This window comes from Notechis scutatus, chromosome 1 (genome assembly GCF_049901735.1).
Source record: "Notechis scutatus isolate UNSWTSFEM ecotype Mainland chromosome 1, rNotScu1.2, whole genome shotgun sequence".
In the NCBI taxonomy this organism is placed as follows: Eukaryota; Metazoa; Chordata; class Lepidosauria; order Squamata; family Elapidae; genus Notechis; species Notechis scutatus.
In genome coordinates, this window is record NC_142009.1 from 314,819,655 (window position 1) to 314,832,618 (window position 12,964).

A 12,964-nucleotide genomic window follows, 5' to 3' on the forward strand; every position below is an offset into this window, starting at 1 on the left:
AAGCTTTCTACATTTAGCAATAGAGATGGTCCCATTAACATAACTCTTCTCCCCTGGAAAAGGATTCTTCTGTCCTATTCAAACAACTGCTAAAATTAGGATTAAACTACGTTGGATAATCAAGAAAACCTATAATTAACTGAAATGTTTTATTAATTTAAAAAATAACCGAACATTAACATATAATTATATTATTTTTATATTATACACACACAAACACACACACACACACACACACTTACATTTCTCAATTAGTAAGTATTACGATGTGCATGATCATATATACAAAGAAGAGGAAACATGGTTGTTGTTTTTTTTACTCCTAGGATGGAATACTCATGTAATTAGCTAACAGTAACCTCTTTCTGTTCTGGTTCTTAAAATCTGTACTCACCTCTGCCAGCTCTTTGATTTGTTTAGAAGATACATCATAAGTGTCAAGCCTTTGAAGCAAAGGAATGTGATATAGCACATGTGTTGCATAATTGCAAAGGTGACAAACAGGGTTAGCTTCATACTGGGGGTCATTCAAACACAGGTCTGTTAAGAGAGGTAATCTTGCCAAATTGGTAATTTCCTTTGCAAAAGAAAAAAACGAAAAAGCACCACTTTCAAATATATCTAATATCAAGAACTATTCTAGGCTTCACCATTTAGATAAAACCTGCAGAAACCTAGGAATAAAATAAATTGAAATACTTCAATGTTACATTTCGTTAACAACAAATAACCTTTCTCCATATTACCCTGCTCCTCCGTGAATTGCATTGTTTGCCAATTTTGCTTCCAGGTCCAAGTCAAAAAGCTGGTGATAACTTATAAATCCTTGCATTATATGGGACTGTTTTATTTGAGGGACCACTTCTCCCCAATCATAGCTACATGTCCTATCAGGTCTAGCATGAAGGGTATAGTCTATGTCCCATCAGCCAGGGATTGTCATCTGGAGGACCCAGGAAAACAGCTTTTTCTGCTGTGCTTCCCCTTCTTTGGAACATTATCCCTCAGAAGTCAGATTGGCGCAACTTACTATACATGTCCAAGACTCTGAAAACATGGTTCTGTCAACAGACATGGGGATCCAAGAGTGTGGCACAGCTGTGCAAAGGATGTATCAATTGGTACTGATGGATATTATCTGCCTCAGCTATGAATTTTTTGTAGGGTTATATGACTTTTATATGGTTTTATATTGTTTTTGTTTTTAAATTATTGTATTTGTGTTGTATCTGTATTTCTGTTTTTATACTGTTTTTGCTATGAGCTGCCCAGACATTGAGATAAGTAGCTTTATAAATCTGAATAATAAAATAGATTAATAAATATACCAATTACATCAATCAAGCCAAAGAGAAGACAACACTTACTTTAAATGAGCGTATTCTATTACCAGACAAATTTAATTTTTCAATGCTTTCACTTGGATCCAAGTGGTTTCCTAAAAGAGAAAAGGACAGAAATTATTCTTGAACTTTTCTCTCTGTTCTGGTCTTGGTTGCTATTAAAAAAAACTAAGCAAGGTCAGATCTGGTTAGCGGTTAGTCAGAAAGACACCTGGAAATGCAAGGCTGTAGGAAAGATTGAAAAAAGAAGAAAGTAGTCTCATATAACTTCTATATTGTTGCCAGGAAAAGAATATGGGTATGCCCATGGAAGAAATAGGAAAAAAGTTTGATTCAAGAATCTTTTTTCTTTCTTTCAAGGATTTCTTCTGAATTATAATAACATACAAGTAAATGCAATAGAACAATTTCTGTGGAAAAATAAATTTCCCTATACATGGGTAAATCTTTTAAAAAATATTGGATTGGCTTGCCAATAATATTCTATTTTCCACAATAATCAACAACTGCCTGTGGAAGTTTATGGGATGACCTGAACACAGTAGCCCTCTCCCAATGTAGACTAAGAAAGATGACTTAAATAGAGTGATATAAGATCTGTTGCATCATCTTCTTTACTCTCTATACCAGGGGTGTCAAACTCGCAGCCCGCGGCCCAGATGCGTCACATGCTGGTCCCGCCCTGGTTTAGCAAAGGGGGAAAAAGTCCCAATATGTCACATGACACTATCATGACGACGCGAGTTTGACACCCCTGCTCTACACCCATTAATGTTCCTATGCCAATAATAATCAGAAATATGCACCTCTGATCCAGAATGGTTATGGTTCCTCTTTTGCACAATGATGTCAGTGATACAGCAACATCAGAGCCAAAGTCCATGACTTGGCCAAAACAGTTGACCGATGCCTCAAACCCAGTATCAATTTCTGGGCTGAATTAGCATGAAATAGGCTGAAATGGGATTGATGTGTCTCACAATACTTTTTTTTTCTTATTATTAGTGTCAAAACATGATGTGATTACAAATGCTTGTTATTATTTGTACATATTAAAAAAATTGGTAACAAAATGAAACTTATATCCTATTAATAGGAAACCCACTTGAAGATTGTCTTATTGTCACTAAAATCTCACCTAGGTAAAACCGTTAAGCTCAGCATCTAAAAACTTATCTGTACTATTGTACTGCATAGCATAGAATATAAAATTTTCATACTAATGTAAATGACAAACTACAGAGCAAGAGAAGGATTTCAAGGAAGAAAATCTGTTCACTGTTGTTTACTCCATTAGTAATATGAAAAATAACAGATATTCAGAATACAATGTTATCTTGTACCAATTTTACTAATACTGTTATCTGCAAGATTGAGTTCTTTCAGCCTCTGCAATGAAGTCAGCCCCTGTAAAAATACAGATTATTGTATTTAGAATCATATAATGTTGCAAACTGTTAAGAAATGTAGCTATTCTTTAAATACATTAGACTATGTTGCATAAAGCAAATGGTTTTGGAAAACAATTTTAAACAAAGCTGTATTTTGTTTAATTTTCTGCATGTTTCCTGAGAAGTAGGACAAACTACAACCATTAAAAGCAGGCTTTCTACAACTATTTTATTTAGATTTCTAATAATTTTATTCCTTTAATATAGCTAATAGCATTGCAATTCTGGCACTCTGTCTGAATATTGTATTATGATTAATATTATGCTATTTTATTTTAAATTACAGTGGAGGACATCCTTTGTTCATCTATTCTAGACAGCTGAAGAGTTATTACTACTATAGAACAAGGTCCTCTTAGAGTATTATTTTCAAGTGAATATTATTTTAATCTCTGGTTGGGTGGTTATTTTATTAACTTGTTTTAGAACAGGTAATTTTAATGTTGATTGTTTAAATCTTAATTGTATCTTCTAGTTCACCATTCATCATTCCTTCAGAGGAAGGCGGGAAAGGAAGAAAAAAAAAGGGAAAGGAAGACAGAATAATTTGTTATAATTATTGGTGGATTGCAAAATATAATTAATCACTTGTACAACTGGGATACCTAAGATACTTAGTATTGCTGAGATCATATTTGATCAAAAAGTGCTCTTGGTGATAAAAGTGCTTCTGCAATAAAATGGAATAAAGTGAATCACCAGTTCTACTGTTTCCTACACAATTTGTAACTATTTAAATATTACCTTCTTCTCTCCCATTTGCTGAATCAATAGCTCTTCAAAACCCAATCTTACCTGTATTTCTTTAATCTGGTTCCCATTAAGCCAAAGTATTTCCAGCTTTTGTAGCATTTCCAGATTTTCAATAATGGAAATCATATTGCAATATAGGTAAAGTTTTTTCAAAAGAACACATTTTTCCAAACCAGCAATTTTCTGCAAAGAAATTAAAGTGACTAATGAAGAAAATGCAGAATTTCCAGAAAGTTGAACAGGAGTTTAGGGGAAATGTCTTAACCACACTGACAAATTGTCATCTGAATCTGGCACATTAAGCTTTAATTTCACTGTCAGCCATCTCATTAGACAGACATACACCACTATATTTTCAGAATTTCCTTTCTATACATAGACCTGGGTTCCTCCAAATACTTCTAGGATAAATAATAACCTTTAATTACTTAAAATGAACTATTATTGCTTTTAAAACGTCTTAATGTTGCAGTAGATCCACAATTCATGATTACCAACTTTTCTTCTAATGCACAAATATAAATTTGAAACAAAGGAGAAGTTAGTCTTTCCTGAATTAAGTTTGATTACTGGACATTTCACAAACATGGGCATGTAATTTTCGTGACAACAATACAATAATAGCACAATGCTGCATTTTTCAAGCAACTAAGATTTACTAGTGGTGTTCTGTCCAAGTTCTAATCAAATCTGGCCTTGCTTTTCAAGATCAACAAAAATTGAGCAGGTATTAGCTGGACAACATCAAATAATACACTGAAGGTGAGGTATGAGTTAGATCCTAAATGAATTGAGACATTTTACTTGGGCAAGACTTCTCTATCTTTGCTAAGACTACAATCAGACTTAAAATCTAAGTATACAAGCTGAAGCTTCAGAGTTGCATTCTCTCCAAAAATAGGTGAGGTCTATAAATTCATTAAAAAGTTGTGCAAAATATTATGTCTTAGAACATTCTGATCTTGGAAAAGTCCATGCTAAGGTTGGAATGGCCTGCTTTTGAATTAGAACATTCTGTGACAAAGTATTTTGCTCGCTCTATATTGCAAGCAAATCTTTTTAATGTAACAGAGAGGAGAAATTATTAAATACACACCTATAAAGTAATGTTTTTGACTATACCTTGTGTTACGTAAAATTAAGAGAGTTGGTGTTTTCACTGAAGCTATTTTGGAATGTTTGGGGTATCTTAGAAAACATTTTTCACAATGTGTAACTTACTTGCAGGAGCTTAGAAACTTAATTCAAGCATGATTTCTGAAAGAATTAGGCGTAGGGTTTGCCAGTAAGAAAATACTACTAGAATATAATATATAATATAATATAATACAAGCCCAGCGTAATTATCATCTGCCATGGAAGTGTTATAATCACCAACACAGAAAGCAGTTTGACGAGGTTTTTTTTTAAAACTGGGACAAAAAAATGATGGGAACACTATTGGGATAAGTGAGTATCATAACATTCCGATGCAGCATTGGAATGGCAAAAGGACAATAAAAAAGTGGATAGAATGGTTATGGATTATGCTTTGAATAACATAAATCTCCATGAGAATCTGTAAGAAAACATGAAAAATGTTGTACAAACTGGCAGGATCCCCAAAACAGAAGATGAATTTTAGTTCAGGGACTATAGCCTCTTAGGCAATTGTATTCTTCCAAAGTTAGCCCTGCTCAATATTTTTCTGCTCAATCAAAAACATTTTAGTTATTCAACAAAGTATTTATTCTCATGATGTAAGAAAATAATGAATAAAAAGAAATGAAAAAGAAATTAAATATCTGTGTGTTCCGATACTACTTTTTCTAACATAATCCTGGGTGTACCACTCAAAGAGTCAGATTCTTCAACCCAGAAAAAGTTGCAAAAGAGTACAAATTAAATGAAGATTTCCTCATCCACTGGAAAGTAAAATGCTGAACTTCAGTTCCTACTTACTTTCAAACAGCATTCAGCTATCCACAATTCTTTAAGAAACGGACAGTTCTCTAAATCAGAAATCCACTGGATGTGCTGCCTAACCAGAGTTAGTTTTGTTAAACTGGGGAAATGAGACAGGCCTACTATTCTGGGGTAGCCTGAGAAAAACATCTCCAAGCTTTGGGTTGAAGGTCCTTCTTGCTCAAGTCTTTCATAAGCCAATCCATTTCTTGTACACTGGAAGAAATAGTTAAAGATTATTAATATTTTTTCTTTATGATTGAAAGATAAAACTATAAGTAAACTATAAATAAAGCTTTGTATTATGACAAATAAGTATCCAGAAGAACTCCATATGTATTTATTTTGGTCTAATACTAATTCCAGGGACCCCTTATATTTCCTATTTCACTGGCTGACATTTTTAAAAATTGAATTTTACACTGCAATTTACCAACTGGAGATCGGGTCTACGTCCCTTTGGGTTGTCAAGATTTCAAGGACCACATGCATCTCAATGATTTTCACCTTAGCTGAGAAAATTCCATTTATAACATACAAGGCTCTGCCATCTACTGTGAGTGGTGAATAAGAATAAAAATACCATAGCATTATCAAAAATAATTAATTGTAAAAAAGGCAATATTGAGAAAACACCATGTTACCTCATTAACATTTTAAGAAGAAAATCTATAAAATTGCATGTATTAATGATAACTTGATTGTTAGTAAGAAATAATCACAATTTTCAAAACATGTTGACATCACATGCTGATCAATCATTATTTTAACAGTTTATAGAATTAACCACATTTAGCATGTCATGCATACACAGTTAGAGGATACCTGTTCATTAGAAATAGTGTAATGCCATCATGAAATGAATATGACGATTATAGTGGCTCAAGATCAGTGGAGAACTCATTTGTATCCCTGCTCCTCACAATGACACACAGATCCTTAGAAGGAAGAATAAAAGTACATAGACCACCACAGTCTCCCAGTAACTTCTATTAAAAGACTTCAACTAGTGAACTGGCAGCATTTATATAGTTCTTATAAAAATATCAACTGATAAGGCTATCATATTTGCATATAACGATGAAAAGTATTAAGATTTCTTGATTCTATATTCCTAATATTTGTTTAGATTATGCAGTAACAAGGAACATTCCTTGCAAATACATGATTGCACACTACAATACTGATAATCAAAACATATGATTGATTGACAGAATCAATTTAATATTGTAAAAGCTGCCAGATTAACCTACTAAATTAATAAGGTGGCAAATTATCCTATTAAATAAAGAACAGTAAAAGAGATAGAGCAGTATACATAGCAATAACGACAAGAGCTAACTTGCTTCCTCCGTACTGCCAATAAAGCCTGCATGAGATATGTACTTAAAAGTTTGTCCGTGTACAACACTGAGAAATAAATATTTAATAACCTTACACAAATTCTAAACAATGAATTGAGGTGTTATAAGGGGGTGACAAATACGATATTTTTAAAGCCCAGTTGTAAGATCAGAGGGGTAATTATTGTTTATCATTCTGTTTGATAGCTCTTATAGAATTACTAAATATTTAAACTGTGTTAAACTGGATATCTTCGAGGGCCTGATCAGCATTGTAGTCCTCGTCTGCGGGCCAGGGGGGGTATGGCGGCAAGGCTCGGGGAGGACAGATACCTCCTGCAGCACCCTGCCAGCCAAAATGGGACATGGGGGATCTGCACATGGTCCCCCTGTGCCTTATTTTCACCTTCCATGGCCTCTCTTGCAGCACTTGTTTTCTACACTTTTTTCAGCCCATGTTTTTAACTGTTTTGGTCCCGTTCTTCAGCCGTTTGGGGCCCATTTTTTCAGCCCATTTTCCAGTCTGGTTTTGTGCCATTTTCGGCCTGTTTTTCAGATCATTTTGGCCTGTTTTTCGGGCCATTTTTGGCTGTTTTTTGGCACAGTTTCGGCCAGCAGAGTGCTGCAGGAAGCCATGGAGGGTGAAAAAGAGGTGTAGGGGGCACATGTGGTCCATTTTAGCCACCAGAGGCACTGTGGGCCAGTCTTTGAACATTTTCAGGCCAGCCTCATTGGCTGGATTTAAGCACCCCTGATTTAGACTATCAAGGAGGTTTTTAAAAACAAACCAAAACTTACCAACTCTTTAATTATCTCATCAGAAGCAATCTGGTTTTGAGAATCACTCTGTATCATTTTCTGAGCATTTCAGCTTAAAAGACATAGTTCATACCTAGAGATAAGAATAAAAATGCAATATCTTCCTAAGAAATTAATTGTGAAACCAGGACTTAGCTGTTAATGGAGGATAAGAGAGGACACATATGTTAAAAGATAAACTTTAAGATATCTAGATCCCAATCTTCAAAGCATTTCAGAAATGTAGAGCAGTGTTCCCCAATGTTGGCAACTTTCAGATATACTTCAACTCCCAGAATTTTCAGCAGTTGCAATAGTTGTTGAAGAATTCCATGTATTGAAGGCCAGGAAGTTGCTGAGGTTGGAAAATACTGGTCGAGAGACAATTTTAAAAGCAAGAAATGTTTAGCAAGCCAGAACAAACAAGAGTAGTTTGCTGTGATCAGCCAACTCCCACTAAGTTTTCTTAAGTTTCCTTATATGGAAGCTCTGAAATACAGTCTACTCCAGGGATTTCCAAAACCTTTTGGATGAGCAGGCACTTCAGACTCTTAAGATATTATCACAGGGCTCTCAGCAAGTGGTTACCATAATAAGTATACCTATTTACAAAATATTTGCCAAACTCAGCGATGGTTATCACAAAATATATTATTAAAAGTTGATTGTAATAGTAAATATATTGTAGTATACTTTAGTATACTAGTATATTTAGTATATTTAGTATACTAGTATACTTGTAAAAACATCATAGAAACAAAACTTAAAGAAAAAATACCTATAGTACCAGCTTCACACCTCCATCCCACTCATTCAGGCAGGGAAGATATGGTGCAGACCCTATCAGTCAAAAGAATTTCAACTGGTGGAGTGTAGGAAGGCAGCCTTCTCTGCCACTGCCCCAGCATTATGGAACATCCTGTGTTCAAAGTGAGGAAATCTTGCAATCTCTTGGCTTTCCACAAAGGTATCAAAACTATCCCAGAAGTCACTACAATGCACTATAACTGCATACAGATCTATCCAAAAGTGTATGTGTGTTGCAAATAATCCAAAACCCTCATAAGATTTTAGCACCCAAGTTCTAGATTCTTTTTAATAACTGCCTCTAAGAGAGTCATCTTTTCATTGTTTCCACTGATAATTAGGATGTTATGTACTAATGTGAGAAAAGAAGTAGACTCTGATTAATTGTTGTATTTTTACTACTTCTGAATGGGTTGCTCAAAACTGGATAGGCTTGAAAGAAACTTACAGCACACATACATTTATACTGCACTGATTATAAAGTATGAAATTCCTTATTAGCATGTATTTACAAAACAAAACACCAATTTTAGATTCATGACTCAGTTATCTTCTATAAAATAGACAACAGGCTCCATTGTTTGCTGTTGTAAAACTTAAAAGTTAATTGGGGCGAAAGTTGTACCCATAAAATGCTAAATGTTATTGTTGTGACTAGCAACAATATTTGTAGGATATAAGAGACATGTTAAAATTATAATTTTCCAAAAGACCCTTAATCAGAACAGTATTCTATATAGAGGAGAATGATTCCAGACACATTCCCCACAAAAGAGGGATACCCAACAAACAATGGAAGTGTTAGGTGAATGCAACAAAATAAATCCCAAACCTATTTCAACAAAACAAAAATGCTGCATTCAAATAGCATATTAAGCACAAATAGCTATTAGTTCAATATGATAGATAGCATGGTTCATGTAACATAATATGCTACAGGGATGTAATTAAACCACTACTTGCGCCCTTAAACCACAAACTATCCACATCCAATTTCTGCAAACCCAGATGCTGGGCCAGTTTGAACTATTATTTCCCAGTATATGAGGAGGATAAAAGGATAGAGTGCATGTGCGTGCGTGTATATGTATGTAACACAAACATGAACGTGGTTTCATTAAATATCACAGGAAATACAAGGTATTTCTCTATGCTAACAATATGGGATTCAAACATAAAAGAGCACCTAAAGCAAGCTAAATAACCCGCCTCAAGTAATTTCAATTAAGCTCTCAAAGGAGAATGCCGTTGAAGTAAAGGTTGAAGAAGAATTCCGGAAGAATTCATGGAGGTAGGAAGGTGCTTTTCTTTAGTGGGGGGCGCAAAAGGAGGCACGTTCCCAGCCCTCCAATTATTACAGAATAACTGCATAGCCTGGGATGATGGGAATCCTCCTAGCCCAACCCATTCGAAGTGCACCTGTTCGGGAAAGGCGATGAAGCAGGGACGATTCCAGTGCTAGGCAAGTACCCCTAAATCGTCCTTCTCCAGCGGCCATCACTCACCTGCCTGGAGCCGAAGTTGCTGCCCGAGTAAATCCAGGCTGTGTACAACAGAGGCCTCTCCTGTCGCTAAGCAACCACATTTTCTCGCTCATTGCCAAGCCCCAGCCAACCAGCGCGATAGCACGTGACCTGGCTCCACTGTGAGATGATTATCTCCCCCCCTCCCCTCCCACGGGGAGCTTTCGTAGAGTTGCAAGCAGGTCCCTGTTGGGATGTCTTCGGTCCGCGCAGGCCGAATGTTATGACGCGCTTTTTTGTGGGGGGAGCGGGGGAGGTCTTTTTTATTTTTATGGTCTTAAGGATGGTTTGTTGCTCGTTACTGTATTGAGGCAAACTTGTTGCGATTAATGCCAAGCACCGCGGTTTCATGGAATACAGTACGGCTGGGCTTCAGGCAAGGGGCTTAACATGGCTGCAGCATTTGCACTGTGTTTCTCGACTCTTGACGAATGTATCTTTTCTTTTATGATACTGAAGAGTATTTACACCAAGACGAATTCCTTGTGTGTCCAATCATCCTTGGCCAATAAAGTATTCTATTCTATTCTAGGGAAGAAAAAAAATTTCAGTTGGCTTCAGAGAGGCTGTAATTAATTAAATGTAAACGTCAGGGTCCTTCTCTTTCCTAAGAGGTCTGTAAGGGGCGTGCATAAGTGCACCAACGTGCCTACCGTCCCTGTCCTATTGTTTTATTTATTTTTTCTTATATGTAACCATGTATTCATAACTATGTTTTTATTTATACCTATTATCTTGTAAGCAATTGACAAACCAAATAAATAAATAAATAAATAAAATAGTGCACACATTCTTCGCATTTTACTTACTTCAATCAGATTTACTTTGGAGTAAGCATAGATTTAATTGCACCTGACATCAGTTTGTGTTGACTGGATTTAATTCTAATACAAAAGGCAGATAACCCACGCTTGAAGGTGGCATCTTGCCTGCCTTTATGAAACAAAATGTAACCTTTTCTGATAAAATAAATGCTATCCATAATAGTTAATAAGAGTCAAATTTTACAAATCTGCTATTGTAAATGTAGTAAAACTTACATTTAAATATGCTTATATATAAAAATAATGGTGTACAGGTAGTCCTCAACAAAAGTTTGCTTAGTGATTGTTCAGTGATAATGGCACTGAAAAAAGTGACTTATGACATTTTTCACATGACCATTGTAGCATCCCCATGATCAAAATTCAGCCGCTTGGCAACTGATTCATATTTGTGATGGTTGCAGTGTCCTGGAGTCATGTGATTACCTTTTTCAATCTTCTGACCAGCATAGTCAATGGGTTTCACTTAACAACCATGTTACTAACTTAACAACTGCAGTGATTCACTTAAGTGTGGCAAGAAAAGTCATAAAATGGAACAAAACTCCACCAATTTTTCACTTAGCAACATAAATTTGGGGCTCAATTGTGGTCATAAGTTGAGTATTACCTATAATTACTGTGATGTAGGAAAGGAATAGGAAGGCGACTAAACATTTACAAAGTGGGGGTAGCATGTTAAATGTATAGTGCTAGAAACGGGATGAGTAGTTAGCATTCTAGAACTTTGTAACATTCTCTGATTTGCTTAGTTTCATGCTTAAAATAAATAAAATAATTTTCGCTACAGCTGTAAAAACTAGTCTCAATTATTGAGATTTTGCCTTAGCTTCCAGTATTTGGAAGTTTAATTTGTCTTTTGTCTCTTGGTGTATACCAGGTGATACATATTCAAGATGATGCCATCATTTCAGACTCTTAGCAACCACATATTCAAGATAAAGTAATATGAAATTTGTCATTGTGAGTCACACTTAGTAATTGTGAACTCAGTGCTTAAATTGATTTACAGGGCTTTTTGAATGGATCAACTCATTGTATTTCAGCAAGATTATGAATATAGTTGTCTTTTAGAGCAGGGGCCCCCAACCACCGGGCCGCGGACCGGTACCGGTCCGTGGAACATTTCCTACCGGGCCGCCGGTTTGCTGGGCGCCACCATCTTGTTTGACGAGAAAGTGCTTCCGGGTGAGCTTTTCCGGTTGGAAAGCGGCATTTGGGTCCTGAAGGAATCCTCGCGCCTTAGTTTCATCGAAGGGGGGGGGGCTTCGAATGAAACTAAGGTGCGAGGATTCTTTCAGCACCCAAGGCAAGGCGAGCCGAGCGACCGTCCCGAAGCCGTCCCGAAGCGAAGCCCATCGACAAAGGTACAAAGGAGGAGTTGAAGGTGGCGGGGAGAAGCGGGGGACGGCTGGCTGGCCGGTCGCTCGGCTCGCCTTGCCTTGTCATGCGTGCTGATGCCGGTACCGGGCCGCGGATCATTTTGTGATGCCGGTACCGGGCCGTGGCAGAAAAAAGGTTGGGGGCCACTGTTTTAGAGGACATTTAAGAGAAAGTATCATTTACCATGGTTGCTTGTTGCATATGTTGCATTCATTACATTGAACTTGCAAATCTGTAAATAAAGATATCAAAAAGACACTGACTGGACATATAGTAAAGCAAGATTTAATTGTTGTTTATTGAAGGCACAATCACTATTCATGCTAAGCCATAAACTATGATTTACAACCTATTCCAACCAGGTTGTGAACCTATCCCAATTATGACTGGGAAAATCCAGGCTCAGTTCCTCACTTAGCCATGAAGCTCACTTTGAAGCAATCACTGTTTCATATAACATATTCTAGGAATTGTGATGATACCGAAGAATTGGTAAATGATGCTAAAAGAGAAGCATATACCACCCCAAATTCTTTTAAGATAATTATAAGTGCACTAAAATGGGAACTAAAAGAAAGCATAGTAGTCCAGAGTGACAGGTTCTGAGATCTCAAAAATCCCAATTACCAATTCCATTTGTACAATTCTGCCTGAGCAAAATTATTTGCCCATCCAAGCTACAAAAACTCTTTGAGGTATGTGAAGTGTCACTTCTATGCCACCAGATGTCACTTTTTTACATGTGTCTCCCATCCATATACTGTAAAATACATTTTCTAGCAAATTCTTGTGGTT

At 36.2% G+C, this 12,964-nt stretch overlaps 1 protein-coding gene across 5 annotated transcripts in view; it reads right to left on the reverse strand.

Moving 5' to 3' along the window:
- The window catches only part of LRRC9 (leucine rich repeat containing 9), a 67,927-nt gene extending 57,890 nt beyond the window's left edge, over positions 1–10,037 (reverse strand). For all 5 annotated transcript variants that reach the window (XR_015746884.1, XR_015746885.1, XM_087952328.1 and 2 more), the window contains exons 1-7: positions 9,945–10,037; positions 7,633–7,726; positions 5,489–5,707; positions 3,590–3,730; positions 2,687–2,750; positions 1,368–1,438; positions 395–577 (exon numbers count right to left, since the gene is read on the reverse strand). Coding sequence is in view for 3 of the 5 variants with exons in the window: in XM_087952328.1 (XP_087808454.1) it covers positions 395–577; positions 1,368–1,438; positions 2,687–2,750; positions 3,590–3,730; positions 5,489–5,707; positions 7,633–7,689 (735 nt within the window). In the remaining 2 variants the exon portion in view is untranslated. The remainder of the gene's footprint in view (positions 1–394; positions 578–1,367; positions 1,439–2,686; positions 2,751–3,589; positions 3,731–5,488; positions 5,708–7,632; positions 7,727–9,944) is intronic.
- Positions 10,038–12,964: the final 2,927 nt, after the last annotated feature.